General features: G+C 39.2%; 1 protein-coding gene across 1 annotated transcript; it reads right to left on the bottom strand.

Moving 5' to 3' along the window:
• Nucleotides 1-11,363: 11,363 nt before the first annotated feature.
• On the bottom strand, nt 11,364-19,473 carry yipf4 (Yip1 domain family, member 4). The gene is made up of 6 exons (XM_020647839.3): nt 19,246-19,473; nt 18,120-18,273; nt 14,954-15,125; nt 13,395-13,472; nt 13,161-13,274; nt 11,364-12,287 (listed from the first exon to the last, which is right to left on the bottom strand). Exons 1-6 carry the CDS (start codon nt 19,301-19,303, stop codon nt 12,150-12,152), a joined length of 714 nt encoding a protein of 237 aa, XP_020503495.1. The 5' UTR covers nt 19,304-19,473; the 3' UTR covers nt 11,364-12,149.
• Between the last annotated feature and the right edge of the window lie 658 nt (nt 19,474-20,131).

The raw sequence follows: 20,131 nt of genomic DNA, 5'->3' as shown, positions 1-20,131 counted from the left end.
GACTATGACCAGAAGCTTGCCCACGCCGGACTAGAGAAGGTCCTGGCAGAACTTCGCCGTAAGTATTGGATCTTACGTGGTAGAGAAGCAATTCGTAAGCACCAACATTCCTGCCAAGAGTGTCGTCGGTGGAAGGCTAAACCTGAAATTCCAAAAATGGCAGACCTTCCCCCCTCTCGTCTTCGCCTCTTCAAGCCACCGTTCTACTCAACGGGAGTGGACTGCTTTGGGCCATTCACTGTGAGAATAGGGAGACGGCACGAGAAGCGGTGGGGGATTGTCTACAAATGTATGACAACCCGTTGTATACATCTGGACCTCTTGGAGAGCTTGGATAGTGATGCCTTTCTGATGTCTCTACGTAGATTTATTTCTCGTCGCGGTAAGCCCTACGAAATCCTGTGTGATAATGGCACAAACTTTGTGGGTGGTGCGAGGGAAATCAAGGAGGCTTTCACATCCATGGAGCCTAACCTCCAGCAACAGCTTGCTGAGCAACAGATACTTTTCCGATTCAATCCGCCAAGTGCCCCTCATTTTGGTGGTACTTGGGAGAGAGAAGTGAAGTCGGTAAAGACAGCCCTCCAAGCAATCCTCAAAGAGCAGGTGGTACCAGAATCTGTACTACTCACTGTCTTGATCGAAGTGGAAGGAATGCTAAATGCTAAGCCTCTAGGCTACCTATCCTCTGACGTATCTGATCCAGATCCGATTACCCCTAGTCTCCTTCTCATGGGCAGACACGACTCCTCCCTTCCTCAAGCTCTCTACGACACCAGCAATCTTCTGACCAGAAGACGGTGGAGACATAGCCAAGTGATAGCAGACCACTTCTGGTCAGCCTTCATCCGCTACTACTTGCCCACTCTGCAAGAGCGACAAAAATGGAGAACCGACAAGAATGGACTGGCCATCAATCAGATAGTACTGATAGTGGATCCTCAGCTTCCACGAGCCCTTTGGCCCGTGGGGAAAGTGACCCACATTTATCCGGGAGTGGATGGACGCATTCGATCTGCATCAGTGCAAGTGAAGGATCAGAGTTATGTGCGACCAGTTGCGAGGTTGGTACCGCTGCCTGAACTTACAGACGATAGCCAGCAAGGGTAGGAGTCTTTCTCGACATGTTCAAATGTCCAGTTGCGACATTTGGGGGCGGCTGTGTGAGAAAGCCTGACTAGAGTTAACGAGCCTGCTCAGACACGTAACGAGCTCGGACCGTATAAAGCACGTGGCTTACATGCTGCAGAGCGGAGTGTAGGAGGAGCAGAGCAGCTGCAGGAGCAGCCTGGACATTTAAGTTATATGTTTGTGCGTTAATGCAGAAAAGAGTAAGTTTGTTCATATTTACTTGATCTAGTTTCATATATGTACTTACTAAAGTTATTATCTTCATTCTATTCCAGTTAAATTGCATCAAGTCTTTCTTTGATACATTTTTCAAGATTGGTTGTTATTGCAAAAGGGACATCATATATTGTATATGCTATGATGCACATTTGTGTTACCTACATATATATATTTTTTCCTTCTTTCCTTTATTTAGAACCACACACACATACATACACACACGAAGATACGTAGATTGATCCTCATAACTACACGGAACCACGAATGAGACACGAGACACAAGATATGCCAATCTCCTTTGTTCAAAGTGGCCTCTGTAAATCTACGTGTCTGTCACGGAATAAAACCCTTGAGCTGTGAATCCTCTCTGCTGTCCTGATTCTCTGACCGGAATCATTTTCCATATCTGCCGACCCAAACTAAAGAACTTTCCAAAGGTTCAACCTTTATTTCAACAACGCTTTACCATTAGATAGTCCTAAAAAGTGGTTCGACCCACTTTGGTCTCATTTCATGTGAAATGTTGACGTGATGAATGTTGTATTCACCAACAAAATGCTGCTGACCCTTAGTGACAAATGAATATGCTGTTGGTTGCGTGTCTTCTATTTTATGCAATCTGTCTTTTTCACTGCACTGACACAAGCTCGTTGGCCTGGACTTGAATTCAAAATCATGAATTTGCAAATTTTCATATCTAAGGAGACTATTTGATCATCTGAAATAAAAAGCCACTCCTCTTCAAACCCCCGACCCCTTCTTGTGACGATGAATCAAACAGTCACACAAGAACATTTGCAGCAACTTCTCCAGCAGTAGTCGTTTCCTCACAAACTCCACTTCTCCTTGTTTGGGATGAAAAATGTGAACCACCAGTTGGACTTTTCTGAAAATCAAAGAACAAAAAAAGGAGAGGGATTAGAAATGGGACGAGCATGAGGAAACATCTTTATGATATGTAAGGCTTCCACTTCAGGTACACGAGAAAGTTCAGATGTTTAAATGACTATATATTTGAAGTTGAATTGTTTAGAATGAGATATAAGCCAGATCTATTGCTTTGCTGTGGCTGAGGCGTACCAGACTGTCAAGGAGGAGGGGAGGATGGACTCTATGATGGCAGTGTAGAAGTGAACCATCATGGTCTTTGGCAGGTTGAACTTCTTCAGCTGCAGCAGGAAGTACATCCTCTGCTGTCCTTTCTTGATGAGGGAGGTGACGTTCAGCTCCCACTTGAGGTCCTGGGTGATGATGGTCCCCATGAAGCTGAACAAAAACACAAAAACAGTTTTTAAATTAGACACAAGTTAATAAAACATGGGGAGCCAGTTGCTGCACAGAGACCCTGGTGGAGTAAGAGGTGGAAATCTCAGAGGGTCAACATGATCTCAGTTTATCTTTCATATTCCTTCATCGTCATCGATTTCTTATCCACCTCAGTGCTTGTGTTTGTCAATCAGCTAGCTATCCAGCGTGAGCCACATGCATAAACGGATGAGAGTGGAGATGACTGCTAGAAGTCAGAGACGTCATATTTAAGTTTATGTCTGCTTGTTTAACAGTCGTTTGATGTATTGATATTTTTAACACATTCAGAGAGGATTTGATTTGCAATTTGAATCCTCTTTTTTTTCTTTTGGCGCTGGGTAAAACCTCTTTGGGAGGAGAATTCTCTATGCAGGAAAAACCCTAGTATCCTATTTTACCACTTTAACTTCATCATCTCACCTCATATATTGGACCGCCTGCACTCTGGGCTTTTGTGAATAAGAATGGTCAAAAGACGTTTCACACGCCTCCTTTCTGTGACGCGCTGAGAGCCTGAAGCAGAACGCCTGAGTTAACAGACAAAGTTCATAATCAGCTCATACTATCAGATATCTTTATCTGGGGATTCTGGCTTTGTTGAACCAGCTTTCTTAAAGAAAGCCTGGATATGTTGAACTTGCTTCAGGGCATACAGCAACTGACTCAAATACTGATCAATAACTTAAACAACAGCAAATACCGCCACCTAGTGTCTAAAGTGAGTTTTGTCTAAACTAAAGGTGTTGATGTGTTTGCACATCAAAAAAAATGTTTTGATGGATAACAAAAACCAGCATAAACCGGTTCTGCTCATCTGTCTGTCCCTGTCCATAGGCTCACTGATAAAACCAGTATAACCCAGTTCATCTGTCTGTCCCTGTCCATAGGCTCACTAACTTGAAGAGAGAGGACACTCGGCTTCCATATGCGAGACACACAAGTCCCAGATTGAATCACTCTATCAGGTAAAGAGCTGTCTCACTTTAAAGTGATATAAGAAGATGGAGTATTACAGAATCATACTAAGTGAGCCACAGTCCTTTCTAACACTGAGTTAATATATTATATTATATATATATATAGTATATTAAATTATACAAGCTTCTGATTTCTACCGCTCATGTTGATTCTGCTGTTTCAGTTTTCACCTGTTAGCTCACATCCCTGGCTACTAAGTCATAGGCAAAAGTTAATTATTGTAACCATGTTTATGTCATGCTTATATGAGAATATTTAACATTAGTTGAATTTGTCAGGCTGGCCCATGTGATGACAGTTTAACATAATCTTCAATAGAAAGTGGCAGGAACACTTTTGTCTTAAAACATAAATTCATAAAGCTGATCATATTATTGGATTCATCATGTCTTATTATATATTTTGTTTTTCCTCTTAAATAATTCTCCTGTCTTAAAAACAAACTTTAGAACCTGAAGTTTAGCAGAACCTGAGGACAGATCTGATTTCAGGTCTGAGGCATAAACATCACAGTAAAATTCATTATACTTTACATTTAACTCCATGATTGTTTTTCTTTATTACAGAAGATGCTCTCAGATTCAGATCCATCAACAACCCCTGACAACATGGAGGACTCGTCCCCTGAGTGTTTCCTGTCGTCTCTCGATGGAGTTCTTCTCTTTAGTCATTAACTCTCGAAAACAGCAGCACAACATGCCAGACTGTTTGACAAGTCTGTGATTGAATAAATGGAAATGGAATCTCATGCGTATCTTGCTATGCTTATTGGCTTTAAATGTTTAATATTAAATAAGATTGAAGGCCATTTATCTCAGACGAGACCGGCTGTGACAAGCTGAGCTCGTCTGTTAGCTTTGCTGTTGTCTTAGCTGTTGTTGGTCAAGAAATTAATGTCAGTTCAAGGCCTTTTCAAATGTGAGCTTTAAACTTAACTGCTAAATTATTTTACTGTGACCAACACTTCGTAGTGCTCCAGTTAATCAGAGACAGTCATATCAGATTTAAAAAAAAGTTTATTTAAACATTTTATGAAAAGAAATCTTCAATAAACAACCCCTGGCCTCATTAACCATGTGGAAAATAAGTATGGGAGACAATCAGGTCCAATTGCTGGGACATAGGAGAAAGTATAAAAAATAATTTAACAAATTAATCCAAACAAAAATCAAATAAATTATAAAGATCCTGGATGATTGTTTGACTGTTAAAATATGATGGAAAAGCAAATCCAACACAACTCTCCAGCATCTGGCCTTTCAAACACAGGGCAACATCATGTAAAGAAAATAGCACCATTGAATATTGACCAGGATCTCTGTGTTTTATCTGAGGATGACTATGGTAGCCTTCTCACTGTTCACTGTTACAAAGCACCAGACTCTGTCCACCTTCTTCAGACGTCGATCAGCTCCTCTGGGTGATGGCAGAGAGGACTCTTCATCTGGGAGAGCTGCTGGTGTAAGGTTATTTCTACCACAGTGGATGAGCAGGGCATCTGGCACAGGTGAAAAAAGGAGGAGGTTCCTTCAAACTATGTGACCCCAGCCTGACCTCTGTAACAGATGTGCAGACAAAGGTTGAAATGAGTCATTTTTAGGTTCTGTTGATTGTAAAATGGAAAAGAAAACATCACCTTTCTATTTAACATTTAGCTGGTGTATGACTCAGTGTGATTTTTAATTTGAAGACTGTATTGTTAATAGCTTGTTTTGACAATCCTCTTATGAAAATCACAGGATATATAACTTTTAACAGATGATTTTAACTTACGCTTGGCCTCTGTGGAAGATGTCAGACCAGCTGCTTTTATCTCTTCTTTGCCTAAATGAAGATACAAAAACAATTGATTTACTGTTCACTTAAATATATTAGAAAAGCAGACATGAATCGCAATGCAAATGTAACGGGTGTGCCTGTCCTGCTGAAGTTCTAAACGTCACTGGATGCACATCTGTTACTGGTCGTGATATCTGCGCTGTGTTCTGTTCTTGCGTTGAAAGAAGTACTCGGACCACTAACTGCTACTGGTTACTCATTTATTGTGAACCGTGCTGGCTGCTACATCTGCACAAGTCAAAAAGAAATACAAAAGTCTCAGTAACATGCAGTCTCTCTCACACACGCGGGTCTCCAGTCCCCTTCTCTCAGTGAGCTTAGCGCGGACTGCATTTAAATGTATACATGCAAATAATGCATTTTTAACAAAGGTCAAATTCTATTTTAAACAGCATTAATGTTTTTAAATAAAATGTAACACTAAATGAAATTAAATGATTTCAATGCTAAATGCATTTGCAGCACATGAACTACAACCAGCATAATTATTTATGCAAACAGTGAACATATAAAACACACATAAAATGCACATACAAGTCAAAAAGAAATACAAAAGTCTCAGTAACATGCAGTCTCTCTCACACACGCGGGTCTCCAGTCCCCTGTTAGCAGATAAACACAAGGGAAACCCTGTAGCACTTGGAAACATGTGTCTGCTAATAAACTTCATAAAGTGCATTTACAAAGTCTACATTTAAAACACAACTCTTCTGCATGTTCACCAACTTAAAGAGTAACTTCTAATTGCAAACAGTATATTTAATACTCTAATGTTGTATTTTATACATACAGTACATATTTCATACTCTAATGTTGTATTTTATACTTACAGTACATATTTAATACTCTCTAATGTTGTATTTTATACATACAGTACATATTTAATTCTCTCTAATGTTGTGTTTTATACGTACAGTACAAATTTAATACTCTCTAATGTTGTGTTTTATACGTACAGTACATATTTAATATTCTATTGTTGTATTTTATACATACAGTACATATTTCATACGCTAATGTTGAGCTTTATACATACAATACATATTTAATACTCTAATGTTGTGTTTTATACATACAGTACATATTTCATACGCTAATGTTGAGCTTTATACATACAATACATATTTAATACTCTAATGTTGTGTTTTATACATACAGTACATATTTAATTCTCTCTAATGTTGTGTTTTATACATACAGTACATATTTAATACTCTAATGTTGAGCTTTATACATACAATACATATTTAATACTCTAATGTTGTGTTTTATACATACAGTACATATTTAATACTCTAATGTTGTATTTTATACATACAGTACATATTTCATACTCTAATGTTGTATTTTATACATACAGTACATATTTAATGCTCTCTAATGTTGTATTTTATACATACAGTACATATTTAATACTCTCTAATGTTGTATTTTATACATACAGTACATATTTAATGCTCTCTAATGTTGTATTTTATACATAATTACTACCCGTCCTGATTGGTCAGCTGTCAGAAAGGCGCTTGACGTCACCCAGTGCTTTTCTGAAAAGTTGAAATAATTCAACTGAAAAAGGCGTCGGGCACAGCGCTTTTTGAAAAGGCGTCATCATTTTTTCATAGGCTTGTATGTAAAAAAGGCGCTGGCAGTTGAAAAAAGAAGTCAAGTGTGAACATCCCCTTAGGATGGACATTTATGACTCTGAGACATGCAGGCGTCTATCTTTTCTACATCAGCACCTAGCCCGTATTACCATGGTTACAAAGTAGTTGCATGTAAAAACACTCTTTGTGTTTATTCTGGGATAATGCACTTTGTGGTGTTTAATATCAGATGTTTGTAAAGTACACAGATCTAAATACAGGACAGACCTGGACACTGTTAACTTTATAATATAAAACAAACAAACACAGATCATTGCTTCAAAGGTAAGTTTGTGTACTCACTTCACTCTGATCATTATGTCTTAACGATGATCATTAACAATGTTTTCCCCTCACAGATGATCAAATTGTTTCCGTACCCAGACGTTGAATTCACTGCCGAGGATCTGCTCCATGTGTCCTCGCCTTTTTGGATGTGTCGTAAGCGTCCAGGTAGCTTACACTTCTGAAAATCCACTCTTTCAATGTTTGATTTTCACTCACTGTTGTCAGCATTTTAATGAAGATGGGGATGTGTTTTATTTTCATACATCTCAGAAAATAGGAGGATGTGGACATGCATTCCTGTGTGACTTTTACACTGGACCCAGACGCCTCTCTGTTTACTATGAGAACTTTGACGGCAGGTTTTACCCTCCGATGAGGACAGCACCAAGAAGAAGCCATCAAAATCATCGATTCCAGTTCGAAATCTTAAAAGGACCTCTGAGCCTTTCAAACGTCGACATGCTCAAAACGGCTTCATGTAAATAAAGAACTGGCTCTGCAGTTTTAAACTAATTATCAATCAATCCACTTATGCATAGCACTAAATCAAAACAGAAGCTCAAAAAAGACTTTACAGAAGAGCAAGTCTAGAACATTCTCTTTGTCATTTTATTTCAAATCAAACATGAGCAAGAACCTGACAACATTAGGTAAGGAAAAACGTCCTCCTAACCGGCAGAAACCGAAAGCAGAACCAGACTCATGTCGAATATTCATCTGCAGTGACCGTGTTAGGCTAACGGAGGGAGTAAGCGGATGTAAAGGACCCAAGCAGAGAAAGACCTTTTTTCAAGGGGTGATGCTTTTTTAAAGAATCTAGAAATAGCTTAAACATTGCTCTCATCAAAGCTACCAGACTGCATTGGAAGAAAATTATCATTTTACCTTGCAAAACAGAGGAGTGGCTGGTCTACCACTGCTTCAATCAGTTAGTTTGTATGCCATCTTGTGTCTTACTTCAATGTTAACTCTAAAGTTACACAATAACACAAAAACTAGCTAATCATGGTCCAAGTAGACCAGCAACTCTATTGTTCTTCATTGAGACTTTATATTATTAAGCTTATTTTCTTACACAGGCTTTGATGTGATTGAGTGATGCCTAGATTTTTAACCTGGGGAGAGCCATTAGCTTTGTGAAGTTACATATTCCTCTGCCTCACTCAGTGACGTCTCTCTCTCTCTCTCTCAAACACACTCGCACTCTTCATCTGATTTATTTTCATTAATACACACATGCATGCAAGCACACACACAAACACACCTTTCACAATCAGACAAGCTCTACCCGTGCTTTATTTAACTCGCCTTGCTTCTTTCAGCACTTACAATCGATCCGGATGCAACAGCGTCTGTCACTGTGATTTGTCTTGTATGTTGTCCGTGTGTTTCAGTCATTCTCCTGGTGTGTTTTGTGGTAGATCGATGACTTTCATTTGTGTCCCACCACAACATTGCATGGGGTGCAAAAAAGTTTACCCCTGCTTCCGTGCAGAACATCGGGGAATTGCCTTGCACGGTCCTTAGCTGTAGTTTTTGTCGGTAAATGTGCAACATTTGTGTCGGACATGTCTGCATCTGCATGTAAACAAGGAAGTGAGTAAACTTTGTTGACGTATGGCGGAAACTGTTTTGATTGGTCAAAGTTGCAGAAAGGTTGCGGTGATTGGATAAAATTGTAAGGTTCCCAAAATTCACAGGGATTGGTTGAATTTGCGCTAATTGTTAAATCGCAACTTCCTGGAGGGACTGAGCAGTGTTATCAAGAGGTCATGGAGAGTTTGATTAGTTTGATTAATTTGAGTATCTTTTTAGGGTCCATTGCATAGCCCACTGCAGAAATGACATAGCCCAGGTATGACACCTCCCTTCGAAAAAGAGAACATTTTCTCTATTTACCCTTCAGGCCAACCACTAGCCAAGTCAAGCGTTGAAAACCACTGAACACCTCCCAGCACATCCAGGGATTCTTCAATCACGGGCAGAGGGTATGCGTCCTACTGGGTCTTTGCGTTGAGCTGTCGATAATCCATGCACATCCTCAGGGTCCTGTCCTTCTTCCGCACAATCACCAGAGGTGAGGAGTAAGGGCTGCAGCTCTCCCTAATTACCATCTGCTGCAACAGCTGCCTTATGTGGGGCTTAACCTCATCATCGCCAGGCGAGTGCGCGAACATCTGTGCTGCCCAAGTTGACAATGGGGACCATTAGTTCCCCTCCCTCAACCCAGAATTAAGACATGGACACCAGGAAATGATTAGGTAAAACCCCTTCCTCCACCCCTAAGGCCTCTACCAGAACTGCGTTACCCTCAGAAACCTGTGGCTGAAACAAGGCACATTGACTCAGCAGGTACAATGACAGGTGAAGACGCTAGCACCTTAGCAAAACCTTGGGCAGGGGCTGAGGTTGGGGAACCCGAGGGACATGATGAACAGTGTTTTCATTTCTTCATTAAAATTTTCCCAATTATTCCCGGCACTATTCTTTTCCACTCTCATGTTTCAGAGTCAGAGGAGTCTTCCATAACTAGCAGCCCACACTACATCTGCCTTGTCTTCAGACGTCTCCCCTGAGCCTGCTTGTCCCCCATCTGTAGTTTGGCTCTCCACTAAAAGGGGTAGACTTTTCCCTGCTTCACGAATAAAAACGTGATCTGCGCAGTACAAGCTCATTTCATCGTCTGAGCTGCCTGGTGGATATGGATGTAGGAAGAGGGTCATTGTTGGAGTCTCGGAAATAACAAAAACATCCACAGTTAGCAGTGATAGCTATGGACGCTATTAACAATGAAGTGGACGTTCGGTTCGCGGCTCTTAAAATGGTTTACATCAGACCCTAGACATCAAACTACGCTCCTATGCAATAAATAATGATTTCTGTTACATTTTTATGGATGTCTTACATTACAACCAAATTTAATAAAACGATTGGAACAGATCGATGCATATTAGCAACATTATAAACTGTAAAATGTAACAATACATAAAGACAATACTGTACAGTTTGTGTGATTTATATGATTTCATACATTTATTTAACAAAATAATCCTGATGAATTAGATTAATACCAGAAAATGCAATCAATAAAGTAAACGGCCGGCGATAAGAACTACAAACGGGCGCATGACAAATGACAAATAATGACGTATTGATAATCGTCACTTGTGAGCAACCTCTTTATTAGATCCTTTCAGGGGGTATTCAGTTCCTATGTACTAGTCAATTAGAGACAGAGTAGGAAGGTCATCCCTTCACCATCCTAGGAAAAAATTGCAGCAAACTTCTGAAAATTGTCAATCAACCAATCAATGGTGTGAATCAGAAGAGATTTAGTAATGGGTATACCCGAGACTGAAAAATAAGTGGGTATACTCCATATACCTGCATATACCCTGCACTACACCTGTCTTAACCATATCATGATGTTGGGAACATAAAAGTAATACTTAAATGGTTAAAATGGCTGTGACATGAACTACTCTTGCATATTTAGGGCCTAGTATTTCCACAGTCACATAACTTCTGAGGCTTGGCTTCAGAAAGTAAGAATCATTATGAATTTAAGAATAGCCACCAACAAGAGCAGATTTTGAAATCAACACTGGCCCACAGAACATAGGCTGAGACGACATCATAATTAAAAAAATGTGAGTGAACTATCTCTTATTCCTTAGCATTGGCACTGAGCAATACCAGTTTGGCATTTGGATTTTTGTCGTAGAAAAACATTTCTCAGCACTGGTTACTTGACATGATAATATCTTGGTTTTTAAACCAGCGTCAGGGATTATGTTAATGTCTCAGTTGTTTGTTACCGTCTGTTATGTTGAACTCTTCAGAGTAGGACATCATTTCTGTCTCTTTTTTAAACAAGGATCCAGCACTGTATAACTTAAGGATGACAAACAACTGTTATGAGAGGAAAGGAAAACCTGTTATGATCACTTCAAAAAGTCCAATTTACAAAGAAAAGTTTAATAAATGAATGTAGAACAATGTATGAAAGTTAACTATGTGTAATGCACAAACAGTCATTAAATAACAGATTTTAAAGTGATAAATAACTACTGATTTACTGAAATGATCGATCAAATGATTATAGTCCTTTATGGAACTGTTGACTGACAGGAAACAGGGCTGGGAAAACAAGGCACCACATTTTGAATACAATAGTTTATATCAATCTTAATACCCAGTCAACGTGTTTCTGCTGCTCAAATCCATAATTAAGAGAAAGTAAGTCTGTAGGACAAAATGTGAAAGCATAAATGGACACTTTCCAGTATGCCCTTTCCTTCTGTGGTGCCGTCTCTTTTGTAAAATTAGTCCTTTGACATATACACACATTTATTTGGCAACACATTTTCAGTAGGATAGAGAGAGGGGGAAACAAATCATTAAATAAATAACCCTGTGATTATTTCCAACTTCATAAAGTACAAGAAAATGCAGCACTATAGGAACTGTATTGCATTTGTAAACAAGTCTGCATACTGAAAGCTTTAAGCTGTAAAAGCAGAAAGGATTTTATTGATCATTGATAAGACATGAGGGACACAACTATATACACGGATATATATTCCCAACATCCCCACCTTCTACAATGTAACAGAGTTTAAAAGAAATAAACACCTTTAAAAAAAAAAAAAAAAAATCCTGGGTCCAAACTTTGACTTTTTTTTTTTAACCCCATGATCCAGGGTCACTGTCCATGAAAAGGTCCAGTTTCCACTCAACCAGTCACACACCAGTATATAGTGACAGGAAGTAAATATACAAAAGGAATATGGGATATATGAGTAGGGGTTTCTTTGTCTTGAATTCATCCCCGACGAGCAGCGAAGCAGCACTGTAAGCAGCCCAGAACACCCCGAACAGCTGAAAGATCAGAGGAGACCACAGTTTCATTATCTTTATCCATCAACATGTCTCATTGAGAAGCATCATAAAACAGATTATTGAAGGAAGCAAGAAGAAGGGTATGGATTTCTATCAAAATAACATTGTTAGGATTTTCCGCTAATATTTTGTTTTACATGAGTTTCATTTTGCTGTGTTTTAAATCATGTCGACAATGTTCGCACTGCTCACACACTGAATTTCCTCTGCTGCTTCGTCAGAGGCGTATGAATGAATTGGAAATTTTGAATTTGATATACTTTATTTTCCTGAGGAAACTTCTGGTTTACACTCTGTTATTTAGAGACATGCTTCTCACACACACATGCACCAACAGGACCTATGCATTATTGGAGAGATGTCAGAGTGAGGCTGCTACACACCGCTATGCAGGGTGCACACCAGAGCGGTGAGGTTCGGTCCCTTGCTCAAGGGCACCTCAGCAGTACTCGGAAAGTGACCTGGCACCTCTCCAGCTACCAGACCAACTTCCAGATTTTGGTCCGCACTGGGACAAAGTCCTTACAGACTGAGCTACTGCCGCCCCAAATGGGATTAGTTACTTCTGATGGTCACTTTACACAGCAGCCTCTGCCATCAGTGTGTGAATGCTCAAGTCCATTTACCATTTAAGCAGTAATTCAGCTCAATACAAACAAAACAAAAGGATACAACAACCCTCTCCCTGTCAAAAACTACTATAATTGGTAGTTTTTGACAGACCCTCGATGCAAGCAGGTAGACAAGCCCAAGAACGTAAAGTAGAGAGGGTGTAGGGGGTATTTTACGAAAGACCTGTAATCTATCCATTTAACAACATGTCTGTTTATTAGCGAATGGTCTTTGACTTACTTTGATTAGTGTTGACACCACCTCGAACCCCCCGATTACTAAGAGCAATGGGGCTATAACGATGAGAGGAAGTAGGGAATATCCAATTACACCAAGAACCTGTCCAAAAGAAACCTGCACAAAAGAACAACAACAGATCCCCTCAGAACATGTTTATATTTGATTTTACAAGGACACGTTAAAGTCATGTCTGACAGTATTCTGACTTTCTGCAAAAGTGTCCAAAGCGCTTACCTCACCACCGAGAACACGGGCCAGCAGGAAGATCGTTAGTGATCCAAATATCCAGATGGTGATGATCCAAGACACAACCTGCGAAATAAAAACAGTCTGTTGTACTTTTAACCTAAATTACTTTTTTGACTGCTTTGTATTTGTATCATAATAAATATAGCTTTTTATTTGTAAAATATGCTAGCTGCTGCAAGTGGACCAGTCAATGTTTGTGATATGTTATCTCCTGCTCATCAATCAATCAATCAATTTTTATTTGTATAGCGTCAACTCATAACAAGTGTTATCTTGAGACACTTTACAAAAGAGCAGGTAAAATACCTTACTCATTGTTATGTTACAAAAAGCAGGTAAAAGACCTTACTCATTGTTATGTTACAAAAAGCAGGTAAAAGACCTTACTTATTGCTATATTACAAAGACCCGGCCTATCCATCATGAGCACTTTAGCAAAGCAGCAAAAGTTACAGTGGTAAGAAAAAACTGTCTTATTAAAAAGGCAGAAATCTTCAGACTGGATCCCCGGGTCATGACGAATCAGCCTTCACAGGCCTAGACTGCCCCGGGTTTGGAAGGGGATGGGGGAGAGATGGGATAAAATTCAAGACACCCACTTTTTTTGTGTACACACTCATGGAATCCCTGGGTTTACTTAACAAGCTGATTATCAGCATGGTGTGACTGCTCACATGATGTGAGGCTAATAGAGCTAGATAGTCAAGTGTTATCCTTTGTATGTTGAACTAGGTTTGTAGTGCAGGACTCAGAACAATACGCTGTTTCAAGTTGTTGGTGCTTTTTTTTTTTTTTTTTTTTTTTAAGGGGGGGGGGAGTGCCTTGAGTAGGGAACCAGGGGCAGAAAGTGGGGAAAGACATGCCAGAAAGGAGCCACAGTTCGAACTTGAACCCGGGCGCCTGCTTTGAGTACTATAGCCTCTGTAAATGGGGGCGTGACCTCACTGCGAGGCCATCTGATTTAAAGTGTTCACACATGTATTGACAAACCCCATTGTCCACATTAGAATCTATGTAAGACACGACAGAAAGGATTGTGCTGCATTTTAACTGGAGTACGACAGAAAGCCAAACAGGTTAAACCGGTTATCAAAGTGACGTACCAAACAGTCCTTAAAAATGAAACATTGTGGCTGGTTTTGATGTAGGCTATCATGATTATACAAATGTAAAGGATGCTGCAAATATATAATATATAATATATATAAACATATATTTGTAATTACTTCTTATATTTTATTTTATTTAAGTTCTTGCTATTTTGCTTTATTTCCTTTGTTAACTGTTTTTGCACCAATACACAAAGAATAATTCCTTGTATGTGTAAATGTACTTGGCAATAAAAACGATTCTGATTCTCAATAGTGGAAATTCAAGAAAGGCCTCACTGAGTTCTTAAAAGATGAGGTTATGGGAAGCCCCAGCCCCCTGACATTGTGCAGTTGAGAGGGCTTAAAGACAAACCCTTAAGCAGCGTGGGAAACATGCCTGAATTCATGAAGGCTGATAATATTAGGGTGATGTTTTACTGTGTTTCTGCTTACCCTGAACTGGCCGTAGATGGAGATCATTGAGAAGAGCAGCACCACGGCTAGAGGGCCCCAGAAGTCCGGGTTGTCTCTGACCACTTGGCGGTTATAACCCAGCGATGGCATTGGCATCAACACACATCGGATCTTGTAATAGATGTCCTTCAGGTCGATGTCCAGCTCCTCCCTGCTCACACAGACAAGACAACATAAGTCTTAATCATCCTTCTCTTCATATTGTACTTTAACAACAGTGACACATCATTTGGACAATTTTCTGCCTTTGTGATTCTACAAATTGGGTTTTCCTTAATGCCATATAAAGTAAAATCCCTCAAAAATCAATATTAAAAATGTCACATTCAGCTTGGTGCCAAATCTAGACTGTATTAAGAATGGACAGTGTTATATCTCGCCTCAAGAGAAGCCAAAAACTTGTCTCTGATATTAGTATAGATCGTAAACCCTGCCTCCCTCATGTTAACAGATTGGACATGGGTGGGGGACGACGACTATAAAATGAAAATAAACATCAACTCTATTTTCCTCACACCTGGTTTTGTTATGGTAGTTATTATTACGCAGGTTCAAGTCATTGTGTTTTTGAGAAGTTTCTTTCACTATAAGAGGAATAAAATGCTATGATTGGCAGCTCTGTTGATGCATTAGGTTCCTGTGACGCTGTGTGCACCAGATTAGCAGAGTACAGCAACGACAGCAAGAGGAAATGTTACAAACACTAACACAAAAGTCATTGGATTTTCCATAACTATGAATGTCTGCTTCAAACTGACACAAGAATGTGTTTTCCTGGGGACTGTACTGTCCCACTCCCAAGGGATCTTTAATGGGGATTTTTTTAGTAAATGAAAGCTGTGCAAGAAGCCTCATAACACATACGGCAGCTCTTCCAGCCAATCTCTACGTCTTAGACTCTGGTGGCACATTATGTCAGCGCCCGTCTGGGGGTACTTTGACTTCATTTTTGACTAAAAGACTTGTGAAAAGGAGTCTCTGTCCTTACTGGGCTTGCAGATTTTACCAGTTGTTTTACCCTTTTTTAACTTAATAATACAGCTTTAGAAATGTTATGGACAGGTTAAGCTTCATTATCATTAGTGTTAGTGTACAGTAGTAAAGCTGAAACAAGAATATTAAAATTAATTTTATTTTGTTGACAATTGATCACTTTCAAAATAAACAATATTACGAGAAGTCAGCATTTATTTAAAGACATTTTTTCCGCTCATTATTATTTTATACCATTTTAACACTTTAAGGTTTATTTTGGGGTTTCTATGGTTTTATTTTTAGAGACAGGACAGTGGTTAGCGTCAGAAATAGGGGGGGAGAGACGTTTGGGAAAAGACATGCTAAAGGAGCCACAGGCCAGATTTCAACCCTGGACCCCTCTTGGAGGACCACAGCCTCTGTACATGGGGCGCGCATGCTAAATGCTAGCCTACCGGCGCCGCTTGACACTTTTTCCGTCACAAAGCGCTACATCTGAAACAACCATGAGCAGCCTCCACACTGTGGGGGTAACACAGAGAAGACTTTTCTGCTCCAGAGTCAAGATGTATTCTGGCTAAACCCTCAATTAGTATCTTAAGCTGTTGAAAATAAAACCTCAGGCTTAATCCTTGAGGACCACTAACATTCATTTTCAAAATTTAAATACAGAAAGCACTGTTAATCTGCCTCAACTATGATGGCACAACCAACTTCTCCAGTAAGCACGTCCTTAGTAGAGTTAGACTTTTTGTTATCCTGGGCTTGATCACTTTTAGACTTCTTGCCTTGTCCTAACCTGTATTACAATTTATCAAAAGAAATGTCCTAAATATTCCTAAATGTTTGAATTAAGTTGATGAAGTGTTACAAAAAGGATTTAAGTAGTATCATGCAACACTGTGTCTGCTCGTAATCAACGGGTGTTGCAGTCATTTTCATGTATTTCTTGGTTTAAAACTCTGGATGTTCTCCAGAGCTGCTTTTAGACATGCACTCCTGAAAATATAAAGACAATTTCAGTACTACTGATCCGGAGATTCTCCTGTCCTGGTTGTTCACATATGCACCAAAGAGCTGGAGACTATCTTTTTCAGACAGAAGAGGTGGCGGGGGTCTCTTGAGGCTAGACATGAGCCACAGGTAAACAGAGTCTCCTAAACGATGCTATAATGTGAATATTTGCCTTAGTAGCGGTCTTCTGCATGGAGTCTATGCACCGTGCACCAGTCATAGGATAAAAACGTCACCAGCCGTTCACACATTGGAATCAGGAGTCTTCTGCATGTGTGGAAGCCCTACAGTAGGTTGCCTCAATCTGCAGCAGCTGTATTCTTGGGGTCAAACATGCCTGATCAGAGTGGTTCTGTAAAGGTTCTTTGTTTTTGTTAATGAATGTTCAGATTGGCATTTTAAGGTCCCAAAGAAATTACAGAATAGATCCTTTTAGAAACACTTGCCTATTGGAATACAGTACAGCAATTTTACGATTCAGGTCACAGGAGTTACTGATCTACTGCAGTTTGTTTTTGTATAACCACACAACTGTGTAATACAAATTAACATACTACTGGGTTGGACATGAAGTAACCGTTTAAACCACCAAATTAACCCAAGAGCATGGACAAACGAGCATGTGGCTTTGGGGAGGAAATTTTAAGGCAGTTTCTGGTTTTAAAAGTTGTTTACCTTAAAAAAAGACGTTTTTTTTCTGTAGAGAAACTCGTCTGACACATCAAATAACAATCAAAAACTTTACTGGACATACTTGATCAGGCACATTTACCCCCAGTGAGACTACGATTCAGTTATTACACTCCTTTCAACTGTTTCCAGCTGAAGTTATCTATAAGAGCAGTCAAAAATGATGTGTACCAATTTGAGATTATTTAGAGTCCAACCAAACCAGTTTAAAAATATCACAATCCCCTTTAAAGATTAACAGCTCACATGCATGTCTGTAGATGGGAGTGGACCATAACTATGTCTTGGAGATGCACTCTGTTGGGGTGCATCAAATTAATTTGGCTGGTATTGGTTGCACCAAGGCTCGTCCTTTTACTGCGTACACTTTTGCTTGCAGTTTCTATTGGAGAAATATAATGATGTAATGAAAAAATGACCAAGGTTGAAAAACTGAGAAAAAAAACAATAACAACCATATACTCACAGAAGAGGTTTGCTTTCTTCACTGTTATCCTCCTCCACCTCCAGCAGCCAGCCGTAGCCTCGCTGCCTCAGGAAGGTGGTGGCATAAGGATCTTTGACATTCTCACTGCCCATGTTTAGTTTAATGTCCGGGGCACTGATGGTGCCACTGAGCTCTGTGGAAGAAATGTTTGCTTTTGAGTACAGTGTTGGGTCACAGACTGATGTGGCACAGGTTATACTTACGTTAACAGTGTGTGTTACAAAATAAGACAAGCGACAATAAATCGTCGTTTTGACACACTGCATCAAAACCTGCTGGAAAACCATTCTGCTCAAGTTTTACTATGTTAGCCCTTTTCATTCAAGGGAAATAATGATATACTTAAAAAAAAGTAAGCACAAGAACACGTCATCGGCTAATAATGAGTTACTTAGAGGTGCTCTTTGGACAAGTATGCTGGTAGACATAAAAAACAGAGGGGAGAAACTTCGGCAATCTCTGTTTTAAAAACGAACTTTTTCAGAGTATGTGAAACCCAAAACACAATCACAAGACTTCACCAGATAGCCCGGAGAATGTGGTTTAGAGTCAAACAAGGCCAAGCCATTGTAAATAATAAAATATATTATATAGTATTATATTAATATTAAAGTAAATATTATTGAAATGTTCTTGAGATATTCATAATCATCTCATTACAATTGTGACATCAATGTACATGATGAAACTAACCAGCAGCTGAAATCTATACTGTTTACAATAGGGTGTAGGCTACATCGGAAGATAACTTAAGTTACAACTGTGTTTTGTCAGAGCTAAATGACTAAAACAATATATACACAAGACTTGTTTTAATAGCTACGTAACTTAAACGGTAAATTGAAGGGGGAAAAAACTTAAGAGAATGTTTTGGCTGCTTTTCTGGGCGACACGTAAACGGTACTGTTTACTGTTAGCTAAAGATAGCATGCATATAACAATGAAAATAAACTATTAAAAAAGGCCCACACTCAAGCCACGTTCAAGATCAATAAGTAATTTACCGTGGTGACAGCGGTACTTTAAGGCAGATTTAATATGGCACGTCAACGGGTATCAAGGCCTGCTAGCTGTAGCTTTGTAGCCTGTGTTAGCACTATCTTACCTTCAGCCTCTGTCGAAGAGACGAACGTGAAATCCCCGTTAGTGGGAGGAAACTGCATGGTTGGTTGTATTTTAATGCAATTCCCGTGGAGTACAGACAGATGACATTTAAAAAAGTGTTTAGAGATGTGTCGGAAAGCGTTAATATCGCTGTCATAGATCACAGCTCATCCACAAAGTTGCATCTTGTTTTCGTTCCGTCTGACACTTCTGCAGCTAAAGCAGGAAGTGCAGGGGAAGCTGGGAAATGAGACACGTATAATGATGCGTTCATGTGAAGTCATAAACCCTGGAAAATACACTTGCTCCCAAGACAAGTCCGCTCAACAGAAATGTGATTTATTCTTTGAACACGCTAATTGTTTTGTCCACAAATTACTTACGACTTCTGAAAGTTAAACCACCTTTTTTAAATTTCCATTAATGAATTAACAAACAAAATATATCTAAAAAAGCTTTAGAAATAAACACCAATTTACAGATTTTGATTCCAGATGAGAGCTCTGATTGTTCTTTTGTGTTTTCCTTTCTATTTAATTTGGTATGTTTTCTTTAAGTCATTCCGTCTGTAATGTGTGTGTGTTTAAAAAAAATCCAAAAAAAACAAAAAAACGTTTTCCTAATTGTAACAGCCAGATTAGGATTTCAAATAAAGGTGGATATTTTTATATTGAACAAGCATATGGGTTTTCACTTTCAGGGTTTGTTAATATTTTGAATACAAGAGTTCCTAATGTTTCTGGCTAGTGGCTCTGGTTTTTTTTCCAACAGTGACTGATCTGCACTTTCACTATCACCTACAGCCATAGTGTTGAGCAGAAATAACACATTTCTCATAATGTTTGCGAAATCTAACAAAGTGTAAATTTAGTAAAAGTAGAACGCAC

Source organism: Labrus bergylta, chromosome 10 (genome assembly GCF_963930695.1).
Source record: "Labrus bergylta chromosome 10, fLabBer1.1, whole genome shotgun sequence".
NCBI lineage: Eukaryota > Metazoa > Chordata > Actinopteri > Labriformes > Labridae > Labrus > Labrus bergylta.
The sequence above is the reverse complement of the archived record's forward strand: the minus strand, read 5'-3'. Positions and strand labels throughout refer to the sequence as shown.

Excerpts from the sequence above, each read along its gene's own strand:
- yipf4 (XM_020647839.3), bottom strand. The coding sequence starts at position 19,303 with ATGCAGTTTCCTCCCACTAACGGGGATTTCACGTTCGTCTCTTCGACA. Across the intron at positions 18,274-19,245 it reads CTCTTCGACAGAGGCTGAAG|AGCTCAGTGGCACCATCAGT; the intron begins GTAAGATAGTGC and ends TTTCTTCCACAG. Across the intron at positions 15,126-18,119 it reads GAAGAAAGCAAACCTCTTCT|GGAGGAGCTGGACATCGACC; the intron begins GTGAGTATATGG and ends CTGTGTGAGCAG.